General features: G+C 41.4%; 1 protein-coding gene across 1 annotated transcript in view; it reads right to left on the reverse strand.

Moving 5' to 3' along the window:
* The window catches only part of TENM1 (teneurin transmembrane protein 1), a 292675-nt gene that overhangs the window by 159804 nt on the left and 111614 nt on the right, over positions 1 to 21257 (reverse strand). Inside the window, 1 exon segment of the mRNA XM_042479300.1 lies at positions 17857 to 18117. Coding sequence (XP_042335234.1) covers positions 17857 to 18117 — 261 coding nt within the window.

Raw genomic sequence — 21257 nt, forward strand, 5'->3', positions numbered from 1 at the left:
GGCTGTTGTGGTTCAGATTCAGTCCACTTTGGAAGACAACTTTGATACAGACATTTTCAAAATCTATCTGAAACCAGTGCAATTTGGCTCAGGATCCATCTGTATATAAAACATGCCCCTAATAGCTTTGTTTTTGCATTTAAACAAGTGACCTCCTTTCTCGAGAAACCTGCATCTGTAAAGTCTGCTAACTGCTTGACAAAGAAAGTTGAGAGTATCCCACATGGGGGAAGAGCGGAAAACATCCCCATCAAGCTACCGCTATGCCATTTTGAATCTGCCCTTGATTCAGTAATTTGAAATGATAGCACAAGGCCCAAGAGGCAATACTGTACAACCCAATTCTCTCTATTCCTCACATATCAAAATCCTATTCCAAGGATCTCCTCTGTGAAATATAGCTCTTTGTTACGAACAGCTGCAGCACTACCAAGAATGAGATTTGCTTTGGTCAGTGGCAGTGGGTTCTTTTCATAGAAAGGAGATAAATGTGGTGGAAAATATAGTGGGGAAAAAGGTGCCATTTTTTTCCAACACAGAATTAATGCGCTGGACTGTTCGGCGGCTCAGCTTTTAAGCTTAGAAGCAGAGATCCCTGCCTCCAAATCACACTCTGTGAGATGGGACCAGTTTCAAGCACTTATTTAAAGAGTCAGAGAGCCATTCTGGGATTACTGGCCATGCTTGCTTACATAAATAATTCAAGATAATGGCACGAATTAATGTGAAAAACATTATGAGCAAAAAAACCACACACACACGTAAAGTGTTTTGGAGAACAATTGGTTTCACAGAATTATCATCTCTCACAGGAACAACAAGGCTTCGGTTCAATACGGTTTTGCTCTTCCAAGGGGAGCATTGTAGATAAGAGGAGAGAATTATGTGAAGTTCTCCATATGAATATGTGCATGAAAATTTTTATCCCAAATGAGATAAAATCAAATCCCCCTCCTCCTGGAAAGGAGATTCTGTGATGCTATATACAGTTGTATGAAATCAGAGGGACTTAATTTTAGGTAAGCATATTTAGGATTATACTGCGATGATGCATTCATAGGTTCACTATGAGGATGGATTGCATATTCCAGACTAGCATGGCTATGGAGTTTATCTGACAAGGGAAATTGGAAGTATAATCCAATGGCAATCCGAACACAATCATGGGGTTTAACGTTATTGTGTGATAGACAACCACACGCAATTTCAGGCAATAGGAAGTCAGTTCGAACGCAATCATGGCGTTTAACATTATTGCGTTATAGACAACCACACGCAATTTCAGGCAATGGGAAGTCAGTCTGAATGCAATCATGGGGCTTCACATTATTGCATGATAGACTACCACACGCAAATTCGGGCATTGGCATGCTATTTTCGGGCAATGGGAAGCCAGTTTGAATGCAATCCACATTCACGTAAATTCGCTAAACTAGCAAATTCACATGAATGCGTTCTGGCCCCACTTTCTTTTCATTTAAATTTAAGAGAAATTCCTCCTGTTTGATAAACTATGTCTCTGATTTCTGAATCTGTAACTAAGCAGGCGATGTAGATTATGGATCACCATGATTAAATCAAAACCATCTCAAATTCAGAAGTACTAGTTTGGTACATCATCCAGTTCCAATATTCTATTATGGGGCCCAAATTACATGTGGCTTCCTCAGCAATAATGGGTATTTTTACTTAGCAATGCCACTATATGAGAACGAAACTGCGCTATAAAACAGCTCCATATCCCTTCCATGTTATGTCTTGGGTAGCTCCGCTTCTGCTTTATTTGTTCCATACTTTCGCCTTATTATCGGTTGCTGAAGCATCTCACCAGAGTTACAGGGTGGCAAACAGCAGGCAGGTCAAAGAGATAAAAGTGCAGCTGCCTGATAATGTAGTCTAGTCACTTGTGTAAACTCAGTTAAACATTAATACACTGCAGCACAGTTAATATGCCATTTTACTTTCACGTTTTGGCTCCACTTCTTCTTCTCCTGCCTGCAGCGAACAAAGACTGCATCTGATCTGCCGTGTTGGTTTCAAGGTGATTTAAATTTCTCCACCAGCAGATCATAGAGATGGCACCACAGAATATGGGTGGGAAAGATGAGCATTTGATTCTTCCTTTTACCCACAAAGTGTTGGGGGAAATAAAAGGAAAGGTAGCCCTTTCAGGCTAAATTTATATCTAAAGGAAAGTTAAAGATGATTGTAGCGAGACATAAAGAAAGAGGCAGAAATCCATCCCAGGGTTGCGTAAGTCCTAAGAGCCTTTTTCTGCTGTAATTCTGGAAGGAACATCTAATATAGAAGGTGTTGCCTTATACAAAGTCGGACCACTGCCCCATCCGCATCTGTAGTCTCAACACTGGCTATGTTCACAATAGGGATACAAACCTGCGTTACTTTCATCTCAAAGAAAGCAATGAGTAATTTTAGCAGTTTGCTTCCCACTCCGTGAGTCTTCGAAATCTGTAGTTTTCAGAGCCTAGTCACAATTCAGGATTATTCTGTGCCAAATTCAAACGTGGTTGTTTTGTGTACAAAACTGCATTTTCCACACACGAAACAGTATTTCCTGTGCATATACATATTTCTCAAGCTATTTCCTGCACAGAAAATGCTGTTTCTGCACAAAACAACCACATGCAAATTTCACGCAGAACAAGTCCCAAACTGCAAAAATTCTTTTTAGTCCAGGATTCTTTTCATCAGGCTTGATCAACATTTGAAAAACGTATTTTTCAGCCGTGTTTCAAATATATTTGCATACCCTTTCCATCCTTGCTTTGCAGGTTATGATAAGCCAGAACTTCGGAGATTCTTGTGTTATTGTTCATAAGCAGCATTCTCAGGCATTGTTGGCTGCTTTTGCTCGGCTTCTCCTTTTCTTGTCCAGCTGCAAGCTAGAATTTCCATTTGAACTACATTTGTTTCTTTCTTTCATGGAAACTCCCCAAGGACCAGCTGCCAATGGCTCAAGGACTGGCACTGCCCTTTTGCGTACCATTGCTCTAGACTGTAATATGTAGAGTTAAATAGAATCAGTTGCTGAAATGCATGGTGACAAATTCTTCCACTGCATGCTTTCTGAAGCAAAGAGGGGGTGCAGAAATTTAGTAGCTAGGAAGGACATAAATCTTAAAACAAACACCCAGCAAGCCATGATGCTCTTTTCCCTTTAGCTTGGCCCACAAACAAGAAAGCCACAGTACAGTCAACAAGCTCCAGGGTGCAGATGACCTCTTTTCTGTGGATTTGCATGATGCCTTTTCCCCTGCTGCTAACTGTACAGAGATGCTTTTATATCAGGTAAAATATTAAAACCCACCGTCCTCATACATTTTACTGCTTTAAAACACACAGTACAGTTAACACGCAGTTACTATGACTTAAATAATTGAGGTCTTTACACAAAGCTGTTGGTAAGGAAGCATGCATACCCAATTCTCTGAATGCTTGGCAGTACACTTCAATGGAGTTGGGAGCATTGGAAAATCAGGGGGTTCTCTTAACCCCTATAGGACTTCACATTCTCTAATAGCAACCAAGTGGCAAATGCCATCAGGACTATAGTCAAAAAAGGGCTGCTGAGAAACAAAAGCAGATGTAACATATACGATTTGTAATACAGTATATATGATTTAAATTCTAAGGCCAGTTTAATTACATTTCAACAATAATATATATATATATATATATATATATATATATATATATATATATATATATGGTTGTAAGCCTTGAGTCTCATCTTTAGGAAGAAGGTAGGACACAAACACAGTTATAAAAGCACATTTTTGAAAAAAGCAAATTTTCATATTCTTGGAAAAACAATAATCTTCCTGTACTGTATATACTCATGTATAAGCCTAAAATTTTTAGTTCAAAAATTGACCCCAAAAGCTTTGGTTGACAAGCATGGGTCAATGTAAGTACGTATATTGAACTGAGTACCACTGAATACAGTGGTGTGTGTGTGTGTGTGTGTGTGTGTGTATATATATATATATATATATATATATATATATATGGAGCCATCCACTTTCTCTGAATAGAGTGGTAAAAAGCAAGCGCTTAGTCCTGGGAGCGCAAAAAAGAAGCATGGATCCCCTCTACTCTCTCATCCATCCAGCCTTTAGGATGGGCACAAACAGTTATGCCTATCAGAATTTTCTATGTTCTTTGGCATCATTTTCCTTTGCATCATCCTTTATATCCTTTCTTACACGACCCTAGGTTTTACCCTCAACTTATCCATGGCTCATATAAAAATCCATAATTTTGGCCCCAAAACCTGCCCTCGACTTATACATGAGGTCGACTTATAGTTGAGTATACGGTAAATTAAGGCAGGATGAAATGGAAGCAAAAGTGTTATCTAGGAAGAGCCAAGAGATCCATTGCTGTTTGGGGATGTGAATCACAAGAGATTTAGATTTTGTAGAAACCCCACCTCCATTCCCACAATGGGCTCCTTCATACCTGGAAGAATCATGTTGCTGTTGTTGCTACTGCTACTACTATTCTTATGTGCCTTCAAGTAATTGCTGACCTATAACAACCTTAAGAGTTTTCTTGGCAAGATTTGTTCAGAGGAAGTGTGCTGTTGTCCTCTGACTAGGCTGAGAGAGTGTGACTCGCTCAATATCACATAGTACCTTTCCATGTCCAAATGTGGGTTCAAATGCTGGTTTCCCATTGACCTAGTCCAACACTCGCACTACTAAGCCTCACTGTCTCTGGAAGAATCATAAAGGATTCCAAATCAGAGTGCATCTTTGGCTGGGCAATAAGTATTAACCGGTTCTAGGAATTGAAGCATTCAAGCAACCCTGAGTATTAACCAGGTTGGGGACGATGGGATCTGGGTGTCTAAAAGCAGCATTTAGAGAGCCACAGGTTCATCAAATGCCCAGCGAATTGTGCCGCTATACAGAAACCATAACTGTATGCAGCTTTTAAAAAATTAAGACTAAAAGACTGTAAGGAACATTGTAGATTTCTCACATCCCAGAATTTCCCATGTTAACTCGAAACAGATTAAAGAAGGTAAGAGGTATTTGGAGGCAGACAGGGGTAGAGGGAGAGTGTAAGATGGTCTCTTCTGCAATGAAAGTTATTGCTTTTCTTCTGCACCCCGCTCATGACTGCAAATTTCGAGAACAGTTATTGGTTTATCATTCCACTGAAGGTGACCCAAGAATACATTTCTAGCTAATCCCCGAAGGAATCCTCAGATTAGCAGAGATAAGGCATGCTCTGGTATCCGAGATAAAAGTCAAGACATTATTTCAAGGGTGTAGATTTATCAAATGGCACATTTGGCATGCATTTAATAATAAATGTTAATCAAAGTGCTCTATGTAAGCGGTGGCTGCTAGTTAACTTTAACTTGTCAGTTGCTACAATGCTGTGACATGAATGACAGGCAATGACATTTTGGAGGGGGAAAAAACCCTTTCAAAAATCCTTGCTGTCATCTGTCAAGTCCTAAACACTGGGAGAAATCCAGTTTGGGTTTCAAAAATGGATTACTTCCATGATTCAATTGCTGGCTTTCATGCAATGTCAGTGTCTTCAAAAGCATCTTGTCCCTTCTACTAAACTGTCCACCACTTTCAAAGCCTTGCTAGCACCTGTCAGCTGGGGCAGAAGATGCGCGCATGTGGATGTGTGTGTGAAATATCAATCTGTGTCCTGTATAGTGGTTATTTTTAACCCCCACCCCATCCCATTGGTTCCATGAAAATCAACTTATTTGAGATGCGACGCTGGAGATGGGTGCTGAGGATACGGCAGATAGGCAAAAGCAGAAATAAATGGATCTCTGAACAGATTAAACTTGAACTCTCCTGGAAGCCAAGTGGTCATCCTTTGGCCATGACTTGCTAGAAGGCATGACTTGCATAGGAAAGGTAATAATGCTAAGGAGGTGAAAGGCAGTAGAAAGAGAGGAAGACTGCATACCAGATGGATAGACTCAATCAGAAAGGCCATGGGTCTAAATCTATGGGATTTAAGCACAGCAGTGGAGGATAGGGAGGCTTGGAGATGTCTCATCCACAGAGTCACCATGAGATAAGGCCAACTTGAGGACAGTTGATAAAAACAACAACCGGTTCCAGTGGAGGAAGAGTGTTTATAGTTATGAGAGCTATACCTTAAAACCTTAATTCAAAATGAGATTAGGACATTGTGACTAATAGTTGCCTGGAAGTAGCCGGAAGGGAAAGAAGCCAGGTAAACAGGATTTAAAAAGTAAGTGTGTTCTGGGCATCACCTGTTTAACAGAAAATCTGGCACTGGAGGCTGAAATGACACGGAAAGAATAAGAGTAGGATTCTACATCACAAAATTGAAGAGTGGTTCAACATGTTTCACAACAGGCCCATGCGAAATGAAGCAACTGCATTAGGAAATCCTTACATGTTAAAATAATAATAAATAAAAGCTAAAATTTATTTAAAACAAACACTGAAGGCTTCTTTAAAATACATCCAGGGGTTACTTTTTGTTTCACCGCATATGTGCATATATCTACAGCTGAAAAAAGAGTAGAATCCCACTCTTTCCCAGCTCAAATTTTGTTTACTGCAATGTTTTTTTTACTGCAGACACACTGCAGCAAAAGAGTTCAGCGTTCCTCCATTCATCCTTCAGCATCCTACTAATACTGATGCTGCCAGAAACTCCCAGGTAGATGGAGGTTGAGGTTACATTAAACCACCTTAACGTAAAAGAGCTTCATTGTCAGAGAATATTCAACCTAAGTCGACCTAAATCAACGTAAGTCAGGAGTGGGAATCATGTGGCCTTCTAAATGTTGCTGACCATAAAGTCTCAGCAATCAATAATCAATGATCAATGATGAAGAATGCTGGAAGCTGTTGTCCAGAAAAATCTGGAGGGCTGCATGATTCCTCCCCACACCTAAGACAACTAACATTTACTCTAAAACCAATCTATTCCTTGTTTCGGCATCACTGATCCATGATGTGACAAAATAGCCTGACTCCCATAGATCAAAAAAACGCATACATTATTTTCTCAATCTGTTCTATCAAGAAACAGAAGATGAAATCCAAACAACTGCCAACTATTTTGTTATCCTTTAACAAAATGGGAGGCGAATCGAAGAAATATTGTTGCGGTTGTTTTACAATTTCAGTTAGAACTTTTATATACCTTTGGCATGTGTTATCATGTCACAAAGTCCGTGGCCAAGGGTAATGAAGTATTCTGTATGTCTCAAAACACACTGACATCCATATTAATTGGTATTTAGTTGTACCAGGCATTGGTCAGCCTCTGACCATTTTAACATTGTTTTGGAAGGGATATGTATGAAGGATGACAAGAAACCATTTCCTTTTGAGTAGTAGACCTACCATAGGTCCTACACATGGTTACTCAGAAGTAAATACCAATTTATTAATTGGGGTTTAGCATAAGAAGTATAGGTAGCAGCTACTTCTACTGTAGAAATACAGCAGCATGTCATCACTTTAAGTCCTGTAGCTCCATCCTATGGAATCCTGGATTTGTTGTTTTACATGGTCTTTAGCCTTCTCTGCCAAGGATTGTGGGTGCCTCACAAAACTACAAATCCCAGGATGCTGTAGGATGGAATCATGATCATTTAAGTGGCCTCAAACTGCATTATTTCTACAGTGAAGATGCACCCCTAGTTACAATACTTTTGTCATCTTTTTTTTGTTATATCCCAACACTTCCAAAGCAAAACTCAGCAGTGAAGTTCCCTGTTAGAGCTGCATAGTACATAGTACACAGTAACACAGAGAGTGGGGCTCTTGTTGTCCATGTTGTGCATTTAACAGTATTCCATATGGCAAAATAACCACATGAGAAGCAAAAGCAGCATCCGACAAAAGTTACCCTTTGAAACGCTGGATCCTACTTGAAGAGAGAGCGAAATGGGCTGAGGGAGCAGTATTCAAAAGATAATAGAGAAATAGCAAGATCAGAAAGGAAAGCAATCCCTGTGTGTACTTCAAAGCCTTGCAGAAGCCAAACAGGACTTAAATTTAATGGGTACTCACAGGCACATACCGTACACCAGATGTTTCTTCTTTGAAAAGGGAAGGAGCTAGGGAGGTTGTTAAGATACACACCTCCGCCAAGCAACAGAGGCATTAATTTTCCCTGTTAAAAGGAGAGACTGTTCTTGCCTTCTACAAACACACGTTTTGCTAAGTGTGCTCTTCATTTTATTAGCAGTAATGTGTCACAAAATCCAGACAACAAGTGACAATAGGTTCCCCCCCCCCTTTCTTTTAACCTAGTTCATGGATACAAGATAATCATGTGGCACATAATGTATTCAATTTAGTTCCAGCTAGTTTGCCTCAGCAGCTGAAGTCGACTCTAGCTATGGAAGCTTGTGCCCAAAGTTGTGCCATGCTATATAGGTTTAAAGAGAAGTAAACTCTCTTACTCCCAATGAGAACAGGAATGCAGCATTAACCTCCATTAAGACTGATATATGACTTTGCTATTTCCGCATGGCTTTGATGTTACTGGCATTGTGTGCCTTCAATTCATAAGTGCCATAAGTTTAGGAGTTATGGCAAACCTAAGGTGACCCTTGGGGCTTTCGTGGCAGGTTTCTTCAGATGGGGGTTTGAAACTGCCATCATCTAAGGCTGAGAGTGTGTGACTTGCTCAGTGAGTTTCCATGGTGGAGCAGGGACTCAAACCCTGGCCTCCAGAGTCTGCCCAATGCTGAAAGCACTACACCACACTGCAGTAGGACCACACGGCTTAGGTCCAGACTATTTGAAAGACCAATAACTCTTGTGAAAGACCATATGAGTTCCCACCTCTGGAACTCCCTTCCACATGAGGCTAGGCTGCCCTCATCTCTGCTTTCCTTTCGCTGGCAGGCAAAGCTTTTCTTTTCAAGCAGGCTTTTAATCCACAGGTGGAGGGAAACAGAAAGAAGGAAGACCTCAAGGTAGATAGATCGACTTTAGGATGCTCATAGGTATGAACGCAGAGGAGCAGTGGAGGACTGGGAGTCATGGAGGGATCTCATCCAAGGGTCACCATGAGTCAGGGTCAACTCAAAGGCATTTAATAACAACAAATCCAGAAAGCTTAGGACTAATTCTGAGCACTGACATAGATTGGCAGAGTGAGACAACTATCTCATTGAGATATTAGGAAGAGTGACAAAACCATCTCAGGTGGAGGATACCTTCCCCACATGAGCCCCACCACCACTGCATTCATGGGAGGACAAACCTTGTATGTGCCACAGAACTGTGCATTTGTGCACTTCGTATCTCCTAAACTATTCTGCTGTTTTCCAATGTGTCAATACAATTTGCTTGTGTGCATAGAATGGAATTGGTACCATCACACCCACTGACTGGGATACTGAAGTGTCTTGTGCTATCCTAAACCCTAAGATCCCAGCTAACATGTGAACAGACCAACATGCCAGGCCCATAGAGGCTGACCTCAAAGCAGTGTCCTCTAAGCCTGGAGAGAGAAAAACATCCATTTGACTCGAGAATCATAGCAAGTACCAGAAGGCTCATTTTCCCCATTACCAAAACCTCAGCATAGATGAGGCAGCAACTCCTGCATCAATCCACAAGTAATGCCCAGAGTTATGCAGCTTTATGAACTAGCCATGAACAAGACTTATTCGCAGGTTATTGGGAAATAGGTCTGGAGGAAAGGTTAGTACAAAAGGAGGAAGATGACAAAGTGAAAAGCCCCAGATAATTGGAAGTGTGTATCATAAACAACCCACCATGCCATTGTTCACTGACATCATTTAGAATCCTCCTTTAGTAATCTCAATGTGTTTGCTATGCACTACAAGGCAGTAAAATGTAATTTCACAGAAATGTATCTATGCCATTTTGCTTGCGACTGTGCCATTTTCATATGTTCACTAGACAGTTCTCTTCTTCTCTCTCCCCCTTTCTATTTTTTATTTTTAAATAGAGCTATTGGATTTAATCTTAACGCCATGATTAAACCATGCTTCTAAGGAGGAAAGATGGAGCCGGGCTTGATATTTAAAGGTCTGGAAATGATACATTATTTCATGTCTGTATTAGAGGGAAATTGGATGCCAGAAGATTTAACATAGATGCCAGCCAGGGGGATGCTTAAGAGACAGAAAAGGAGAGACTGACTGGAAACGAAAGATGTAAACAAGAACGAGTGATTGAAATAATGCCTACGACTTCAGACATGGATGAGGAGCACTAAAGAGCAGAAATAAATTATACCCTAAAGCGATTCAATAAAGAAAATCAGAATTGTAATGGAGTCATCAGACAACATATTGGGGGGGAGAAGAGCAAAAAAAGACACTCCAAAACATTAGCTCCTATGAAGAAATCCAAAAGCAGGAAAGAGGAGACCTAGACAAATGCAGCCGGATCTACTTTTCAGAGGAAGAAAATGCCAGAATTGCAGTCCCAGAATGAAGAATGAAGCACAAGTTAATAAACCAATAATCACTGTAGTTATCAATACAAATGGAGATAAACGTTGAACTGAACGTGTTCAAAGAATGCCTAGGGAAGAAGGATACAGCCTATATGCATGAAGCCACAAGAAGAGAAAATAAAAACCATTATGAGCATCCCATGGAAAAGTAAAACACATGCACACACACACAGCACCAAAACAACCTAAGCCTGCAGATTGTCAGTGCTAAAATGCAGGACTTTGCTGCCACTCGAGAAATGGAAGGAAATATATGTATTTAAGCTGCTTTTTCCCCACTAGGTACTTGCGCTAACCACAAAATCACAGATGTTGCTGAAAGGGGGAGGCAGTGTCATGGCATTTCGTTGTAGCATAGCCAACACAGCTCTCCCTTGAGCTTTTAAAGAAGAGGGACAGCCACTCCATCTGTATGTTCAGAGATTCGGTTATCCAATGCAAATTGGCAGCCCTGCTGGGTCGCGTTTGCAGCCTGAAGACTTGGCAATTGCAGGGCATTCTGAGCGTGTCTGGCTCCGAGTCTTTTTGGAGGCTAATCGAGGTGGAAAAGATAGCAGCCTGTTTCCAAATCAGATGCACTAAACAGCAGCAGATTCTGCTGGTGGTTCTGCAGTCTGCATTTGTTTCCTTGTTTGGAGCATAATTCAAAGCACCAATGATCACTCTAAGGATAAGATTGAACAGGAGAGGGGAAGGATGGACCATCACCCATTACCAGTACCATACTGGTCAGGATTTCTGGGGCTGATGGGAACTGAAGTGCCAAAGCATCTGCAGGGTCACAGATCCTCAAATCCTGGTCTAGGCTTGGTCATGCCAATTAGGTACCATAAGTGTTTCATAGTTGTATATTTGCCTTCATTTTTAATGTTTTATACCACCATATATTTTGGAAATTAATCAGTCAATACATAAGACATCAGATTAAATTCTATTTTCATTGCCTGCAATAAAATAAAAACAAAACCCACCCGGACTGTCAAGCTAAAGACATGGTTTGAAATGTCTGCAAAGCAAGCAGCAGCATTTTTGAACCCATACTGCTGTCGGCAAAGGTCAGATGGCTGATGGAAACATAATAAATCATATTTCTTTCAGTTCAAAATGTTGTTCCACTGAACTCTTCGGTGCAATATTAAATATTACCAGCAATTGGTTCCTAAGAGTTGCTTGTGCAGCTGTAGAATAAAATGCTCTTTAAAAGTAGGGGTTGTTTGCAAGCAAAAGGGAGGAAAGGAAAGAAGCAGGCAGGCAAGCAAGCTGGAGCATAATGATGAAAACAATCCATAACGCACTGGCACATTCTGTGCATCATCTGCAAAAGAGAAGGTGCCGTTTCCTTTTATGTGCATGAAATAAACCAGGATCTAAAGCAGGAAATATGTATATTTTTAATTGGGTGAGAACGCTTGCTGCATCTCCCAAAGACTCTGCTGCAAGAGGGTGGTTAGACAGTCCATCAATCTTTATCTTATAGCCAAAGCTGAAGTGGGGAGAAGTAAGACCATCCCTGTGAGCTCCTCCGTTACACAAAAGCTGCATTCCTGCACCTTGTTATGCAAGCATATGCTCCAGCTCCTCTGATATGAACACAACTTAAGGACACATCACTTGGCACAGAAGGGCTTCTGAGGTGCTCTGGGGGTTTCTAATAGTCACTCTTTTCCCCATCACAACAATCTGGAAGGTGAGGGTGACAACATTACATACACAACAAGGATAGCAAGCCCTCGTTGTTGCTGTTGTGTGCTTTCAGGTCTTTCCCAACTCACAGCAACCCTAAAGCAAACGTACCATGAGGTTTTCTTGGCAAGGTTCATTCAGAGGAGGTTCGCCATCGCCTTAGGAAATGCTGACTTTCTCCCAGTCTCTGGTGCAGCCGCTTTGTGTTTTCACTTAAAAATACCATCTCTACCACAAATGATGGAAATGTCTATGCTGTTGAAGTGTGTGTGTGTGGTTATGAAAGGAGATAAGAGTTTATTTGCATGAGCTTTTATTTGCTCCCCTCATTTCCCAAACTGAGTGCTATCATTCCCTTGTCTTTGGTCTCACCACCTCCCTGTTTCCTGCCACGAATTTCTGTTATGCCTTCTGCCATCTGTCTCATTTGTTCCACTCACTGCTTCTACCATGCTTCTGCTCTTCTCTGTTCACTCCATTTGCTTCTTTTAAAAGACTGTTGTTCTTGCTGTTGTTCGGGGCTGTTTTTGGTTTCTCAGTGTCAGGCGCAAATGCTACGAATTGAGGGGAAGCAGTGCTTGAAATTTAAGATACTTGTAGACTTTGTCTGGTCTGAACTTTGAAGCAAACCAATGTGGTCCACACTTCTTTGACTAGTATGTGAATTAGGATGCCACCACCTTTGGATTTTTTTCCAACTGTCTGAATTTTGTGACATAGCTCTTGGCTCAAAAGACAGACAAACAAACCCACCACCCTACCAAGATGCATTTAAAAATCCGAATCCACAGGTCAAAATGCATCATCATCATCAACAACAACTTCTATTCAACTTTTAAGGCTCTGTGAGTCCCCTGCTTAAGAGAAAAGTGGCATATTATTCTAATGAATTAATAAATATGTAATGTTTCTAGCATACAGGACATTTTGTATGGTTGCAGGAGTACATATATTAGCTTTCCCAAACCGGATACAAATTCCTGCCATCCTCAGCCTGTACACAGGGATAGAGCCAAACGTCTTTCTTTATACTGAAATGTTTGCCAAATATGCTTACAAGGTATACTATGTCAGAAAAAACATTGGTACAATAGTGTATTAAGACTGTGTTGATACATTTTGTTAAAAAAAAAACACCTTTCCTACTACAGTATTGTAACATGTTCACACTAAATCCATCTTACTGCACAACACTCACTTCCATAATTCAGCTGCTGCTGACATCCAGGAGCTTTACTGCCAATGGTTTCTTTCTTTCTTTCATCACGCATGCACTGCATGTTTATTTGGTAGCAGAGGACTATTTATAGTAAAGCTGGACAAGGCAATGATTTCTCCAAGAGTCATTCTTTACCAGTAGTTAGTAATATATATTTTACTCAGCCCCAGGAACCACTGAAATCGGCCTGTTTTTTAATATGCCACAGCCCAGTTCATGCATGTGAAAAAACCCCTTGCAGAGCGGTTCTCTGGCCACGGCCGAACGAAGGAAGTATTGCATGAATCAACACAAACCTCACAGATCCCTGGAGGTGATTTCCATGAGAATAAGAAATAAAGAAGAACATAATCCCTGCATTTGGGCAATGCACTACCAGGAAAGTCCGCTCAGGTTCTTTACACCACTTATCATATAGCTACAGCAATGAGAATTGATCTGACTGGGAAATTGAAGCACAAACGTTCAGCTCAATGACCAAATTCAGGCTGCATGTACATTGCAGAAATAATGCAGCTTGACATGGCTTCAACTGGCATGGCTCAATGCTATGGGATTTGTAGTTTTGTGAGACATTTAGCCTTTGTCAGAGGAGCTCCGGTGCCACAACAAACTACAGTCACCAGACTTCCATAGCATTGAGTCATGGCAGTTAAATTGATGCCAACCTGGATTATTTCTGCAGTACGGACACAGCACATGTTGGTAAAGGTCCAGTAAAAATGTCATATGAAGAACAACTTAGGGAACTGAGAATGTTTAGTGTGGGGAAGTGAAGACTGAGAGATGATATGATAGACATTCAAAAATAATGGAAGGGATGCAATGTCAAAGATGGAACATGGTTGTTTGCAGCTGCTCCAGAGACTAGAACACAAATCAGTGGATACAGTGCAAGAGAGGAGATGCCTCCTTAACATTAAGAAAAACATCCTGACAGTAAAATATATTCCATAGTGGAATAGACTACAGCGCGCCCGTGTCATACGCGGGCACGCCTTACGCGGCTTGAGCATATGCGCTCAAGCCGCGGGGCGCGCGCGGGGTGGAAGGGGTGGAAGGGGTGGCACGTCCCATTCAATCGAATGGGCGCGCGCGCCCGTTGTGCCCCGCCGCGCCGCTGTGCACGAGCCCCATTGTTTACAATGGGGCTTGAGCATAGGCGGAATTCACCTTACGCGGGAACGGATCCCCGCATAGGGCGAGGGCCCACTGTATATCTATGGTGGATTCTCCTTATTTTAAGTCTTTAACTAAAGGTTGCATGACTATCTCTGAGAAGTACTCTGAAGATGTACCTGCCCCAAACATAGTCCAGGCAAAGCCTTTCATGGCTGGCATCCATAGTTTTTTGTGTGTTTTCCAGGCTATGAGTTCTACAAGAGTTTTTTTTCCTGACGTTTCACCAGCAGTTGTGGCTGGCATCTTCAGAGAATGCTGGCATGGAAGAGAGTGGGGTATATATATACTGTTGGTTGAGAGGAAGCAATTTACATGTTAACAACAGAACACTACAGATTAGCATGTAAATTGCTTCCTTTCAATGAATAGCATATATACCCCACTCTCTTCCATGCCAGCATTCTCTGAAGATGCCAGCCACAGCTGCTGGTGAAACATCAAGAATAAACTCCTCTAGAACATGGCCTCATAGCCTGGAAAACCCACAAAAAACTACAGTCCAGCCAAAGGCTGGTCGCTTCACAGCTGATAGCCAGCAACTAATGGGCAAGCCAAGTCACAGAGCAAAGTACAGTTCAGCACTTACTTTACTTTAATAAATACAAGCCTTAAGTCCCCAAAACAGTTGAGCAATGTCCAAGTCAGATAACAGCATCTGGAGTCAACAAACATGGTCCAGGTCAAGTACAAAGTTCAAGAACATAATGGGGAGCCTGGAAAGTCAGATAATCTCCATCAGCTCCTGGAGTAATGCTAATGAGTGGTGGGAAACAGCATAGCCTCAAGCAGGGACGATGTGGCCAGGTAACATCATAGTGTGGTCATTGAATGAGAGAATTGTGAGTTGGAAGGGACTACAAGGGCCACCTACTCCAACCCCTGCCATTTCATGTCCTGCTATGATGTTACCTGGCCACATGCGTCCCTGGGCTTCATACTGTGATTATGTTGGAGGCTATGCTGTTTCCCACCACTCATTAGCATTACTATAAAACCACCACATACCAGTGGTCATTTTGCAAAAGGCCCTCTTAAACTTGGCGTTTGAGTTGCAGCTGGAGGAGTTATCTGCAATGGCCAGAAGCTCTCTATTAGCCATTGAATTACCATTGAAAACCAAAACATGTGCCCAGAAAATAAAGGCTCAAGGCTAACTGTGATCAAATAAGACTCAAGAACTTACAACTAGAATACTGACTACGATGCCATAATACATATGTATATGTATACGCAAACACAAATCTATCAGGAATTGCTGCTCATATCCCACACTCTTTGGTGAGTATAGAAATTCTCCTACAATGCATTTTTCTGATGGCTGTATATTCTTTTTGTAGAACTCTGTCCCATTTCCAAGACACAGCAACACGCTCTGCCCTTGGGCTGCAAACACATTTTCTAGGCTTCCATTCCATGGCCTGAAATATTATTTGGGTAAATACATAGGAGATTTCTTGCCTGTTGGACGTTGGCCAAGCAGGTGCAAAGCCATGCTATCCACTCAAAATGCCTTGTAAATAAATTGTGAAAAGAGTATGAGAATTAGGGTTAGCAACGCCTGTTCCAAAATAAAAAGCGCATACAAAATGCATTATTCCCAACCCACATCCACATAGATCTTGCTAAATTCTCTCGTAACCTTAAATATCTGTGGGATATTGCCCTTGAACAAAGAAGGACAACGGTGGGACATATTTCAAATTACACTACCAACTTCACAAATGACCCAAACTCTCCCTGTGTCAGAACATATCTAAGTCAAACGGTGAAAAGGGCGTACATCACAAGGGCTTTTCCCATTCAACTCTAATATCTTCTGTGCTCAAATTAGTGCCGACATGCCAAATGTGGCTGGAGATTTCAGGTTTTATTTTTACAGTTTCGGATAATTTTATGATTTCCTCGCCCCCTCCAAATCTATCTATAGACATTGTTCTAAACTAAACTGAACATTTTAAGTACTAAACAGAAGAAATTATACTATGCAAATAATCTCTCTCTCTCCATCTCTCTCTTTGTATAATAACTGTGCTGCCTACTGCTTCAGAAATGTTACAGCTTGTTCCTAAAATGCATTTTTGTTTATTCATCCCTGCTGGTCCATTTCCAAACTCATTTCAAAATGACAGTGCCTTGAAGGCCCTAAATAGATTAGGACAAGAATACCCAAAGGACAGTTTCCCTCCATATGGACCTGTCCATCTACAAAGGTCAATTGTTGATGATGTCTTTCTTCACGTTCCAACATGTTATGGAATGAAGCTTATCATGAAAGGATGAAAAGTGTCATTGTGACATTGTGACTCTTTGAAGGGCTTTTTTGTGATGCTGTACTGCTTTTAATCTTTGTCTTAAAATAAGATTTTTAATGGTTTTGAATTTTGTTGTTGTTTGTGTTTGTATGGAGTGGAAATGATAATGCAGCCTTGGAGGAAAAGTCCACAGTCTTGTCTAATAAACCTTACTATGGGTCTCAACAGATGGGCAGCTCCATGCTAGCCATCTTTGCCCTGAGTTGGTGCTGCAGCAGACGCACGCTGCAGCACTGACACACAACCAAAAAGAAGCTACCTAGAGCACTTCTTTTTTGCGGTGGGGCGCCGCCATGATGTGACGTCTGGTCGCTGTACGGCGGTGGCGTCATCATGGCAGCCCCTATATGGATGGGAGGTCACCATGATGGCGGCGTCCATACAGACTAGGGTTCAAGAGCATGTGTTGCTGCACGCTCCCGAACCCTAGAATCGGCACCGGCACGCTGCTTCCTGCCCTTATGTACTGAGCCTATGTTTGGATATGAGAGCTGGACAGTGAAAAAAGTGGATAAAAAGAAAATCAACTCATTTGAGATGTGAGTGCTGAGGATGCCATGGATGGCTAAAATGACAAACCAATGGGTCCTGGAGTAGATCAAGCTTGAAATCTTCCTGTAACCCAAGATGATCAAATTGAGGCTGTCATACTTTGGCCACATCATGATAAGGCACAACTCATTAGGAAAGATAATAATGGTGGGAAAGGTTGAGAGTAGTAGAAAGAGAGGAAGACCGCACTCTAGATGGAAAAACTGAATCAGGGACATCATGAGCCTGAAATTACAGAGCAGTAGCGGACAGGGGATCTTGGAGATGCGTCACTCACAGGCTTGCCATGAGTCGAGGTTGATTCAAGGGCAGTTAACAACAATAACAATTATTATTAAATAGTGGGTTACAAAGAGAGGAAGGAAGGAAGGAAGGAACCTCTGACTTTGCAATTGGTTACCCAGGTTGCTTCATTACCATTCTCTCCATCAGACTTCCTTTCGTGGTCAGTATCCGTAAGGGACAGCGCAGAGTTGGCACGGCTCGACAAACAGGAACTGTGCTCCGATTTCATCCCCGACATCCACATCCGCAAGGCCTGGTCTGGGGAGGCTCCACCTTCCGTCTCAGTGTCCACATCTGAACCCATCTCTATTGGATAGCCGTGCTGGGAAACAGCATGCATCTCTCCCTGGTAGCCGAGGCACAAGTTGTGTGGGGTGTCGCAAAATTCCATCTCTGCAACAAAAATGGTAACAGAATGGTCAAAATGTGTGTGTGTGTGTCATATATTTCATGCTTTAGCCCAGAGCTTGGTAGAGTTATATATATTTTTGGACAACAACTCAGAGAATTCCCCAGCCAGCATGGTCAGCAGCCTGCAAGTTGTAATCTTTACACAGAGACACAATTCTCTCTTGCCTCCACCTTCCAGCCTTTGAACCTCCTCTGGAGCTAACTGAGCACACTTTGCCAGCTGGGTCCAAGGAACAAGGGCTGTAGGCAACCCACTTCCAGGCATCTTTCTGCTGACAGGAGCCTGCCGTTGGGGTTGTGACTATTTGTAGTGGCAGGAGCCACAGGGAAACCGAGTACATCAGAGGAATGCTAATCTGATGACATATTTCCAAAGAGGCTGAATGCAGGCATCCATTTATATTTTAATTCTCAGGACAGAATATAAACCCACGACATGGTAAATAATATTCAAAAAAGCAAGTATTTTGCTGATGCAGAATAAAAAAAATAAAACCCAAAACTGTTGGGTTGTGAACGGAGAATGCTTTCCCCTCCAAATACTATGCACTGCCTTCACCGAGTATTTCCTTAAATATGCATGCTTTTGTAGTGGTCTGACTCCCTCAGGATGCATTTTCTCTGAAGCTCTTACAGTGCCATAAATGGCGGTTTTTAGCTTTGCACATCTAACCTTGTTACCTACAATACTGCATATTCCCAAGAGGAGATAAAAACTCAAAGTGGATTTCTGTTACTCTTAGGGTCTTTTTCCTCCCCCTGAATTGCTTTCCCTCTCATATACAAACAATTTCTCATACATACTGTATAATAGCAGAAGCAGCAGCCTGGGAAATGTTTTGGTGTGATGCAGTGCCACATATGAATAACAGAACCAGATGGGCAGGGAAAGCTGAACATCCTCAGCTTTCTCATATGCTAGCAGCAACACCCAGAAGAAAGGTATGCATCAACTGAGTACTCAGCTTGTTGAGGGCAATTGGCTTACACATTGCAAATTGGTTAGGGAGTACTATATGGAAAGGTAGTGTAGAAATGTACTTGCTATTGCTATTACTTTTGCTGTGGCTGAGTGGGGATTCAAACCCTGGTTTTGCAACGTCTGTAGTCCAACACTTAAACCACTATACCACATTGATCCTTGCCCTGTGTACAATGGCTTGTCAGTATTTTCAATCTCAAGTGCTAGTGAGAGCTGAGTCACAAGTTAGGACAAGATAGTCCCAGTAAACAACGGTTGAGAGAATAAAATTAAGAGTGGGAGAAAATGAAGAACTGGAGCCATTTTCGCCATCAAATGATACCTCTCTACGGTGAGAAATAAAGACAGTAAACTCAATTGAGAGAGCTCCGAACTGGAGAGAGAGAAAAATATATCCAATCACAACGAAGGAAGAAAGGATAATATAAAATAAAGTCTGCATATTTAATGTAATAAATATCGTGTAAGAAAGCAAATGGTAAATATTTTATCCAATCATCTGTGAAGCTGAAAGGTGGCACCCAATTAACAAAAGGTGGAATGAGTTGCCTAAAGAAATCATTGCTTTCTCTTTTTACTATCTGCATTTAGCACTGAATTTCTTTACTCCATGACACCTAATTTATCCTTGCTTTTAACTGTACGGTTCATAGCACATTTGCCATTTAACAAAAAGAGTTAACCAAGAGAGTTAAAAGTAAATTCAAAGCCACTTCAGAAGAGTATTTGAGGATATCATGGAATTTTCTTTCAGGGTAAATGACAAATAGGCACTTGAACAAAATAAATTTGGTCTGTATTTCATATTTGTGGTGCATGCCATGAAAGTATGTGCGCCTCCAGAACATGCTACACGACTGTTTTCCCATTGCAAAGTTACATTTGTAATTGATAACAGGGGTAACCCAGAGTATTCTGGCTATTTTAGACCTATCCTATGTTGGCAAGGAGTGAGTCGGCTTCAAGCCAACTTGGTAGCCAACATTTATTTGGGGTCAAAACTGAAAACCTCCACTTTGTCATGGCTAGATTTGGATCTAGCAGGCTGAGGAACATTTTAAAAACACCCTGTGAAATACATCGCTCTGAAATACCCTTAAATCGTAAAAGCCGACTTGGCTACAACCACTATTCCAGTCTTGTCTTCTTTCCTGGTCCCAGTTTTTGCACAGATAAAACAAAGCCTTTATCACTCTCAACTATCTGAAAACGTGGTCCTTTCTCTGATTTAAGCACGGTCCCTCCATCGCTGCATCAAAAGTACATATACATACCATCACTATATTCTTTTATTCCCCTCCTCACATTCACATCAAATTATATCTTCTTGCTGATTTAACTTCCATGGAAGGATATGAAAGACATCTAGACACATCTGCTACCTCCGATTAGGCAGATGAGAAAAAGGCTTGTCACTCAAAAGATTTCCCTTCCGTCTAGTTTTAAGGGATCTGTCTTCAAAAGGTTCAAGCATGGGCTGGGCACAGGAGAGATTCGAATGTTCTTAACAGAAGAAAAGGAATAAGATGCCATGTTGCATATATATTATTATTATTTCAAAAAATGAAATGTGTTAGTAGTTCAAAGAATTTGGTACCTGAATTTGTACCTTCAGCAACAGACTGACGTACCCAAACATTATCACAGGATATCCACCAACATGGTGCCCTTTCATGCTACACAATTATTGCACTACAATTCCACCTTAACCCTATGGAATTTGCCATTTGGGAAGGGTAATATGGTATTCGTTGCCAGAGAGCTAGGAGGCAGTTAAGAAGGAATTATAGTGCTATAACTGTATAGCATGAAAGGACCCATGAGCTCATAAAGGTCAATTCGACCATGCCTTATGGAGGAGTATTTGGTTCCGTCTCACTGTGTAGCATATTCAATTTCTCTCCTATGTGTAAGTAAGACGAAAAGGAAATAAACAAGGGAATCAAAGCTAGGAAGTAAAGAGGACATGAGAGAAAAGAGAAAGCTAGGAAAGACTATTGTCATTCAGAGAAAGTCCCAGCTTGTGCAAGAAACCTTTGTGTTGCTTCCTACTTAGCATAGACAATGCACTTCTTTCCTATGACTTTAATTGTAGCGTTCTTTTAATATTATGAAGTCCCAGTTCTGGGAAAAGAGTGGG

This window comes from Sceloporus undulatus, chromosome 7 (assembly GCF_019175285.1).
Source record: "Sceloporus undulatus isolate JIND9_A2432 ecotype Alabama chromosome 7, SceUnd_v1.1, whole genome shotgun sequence".
Taxonomy (NCBI): domain Eukaryota; kingdom Metazoa; phylum Chordata; class Lepidosauria; order Squamata; family Phrynosomatidae; genus Sceloporus; species Sceloporus undulatus.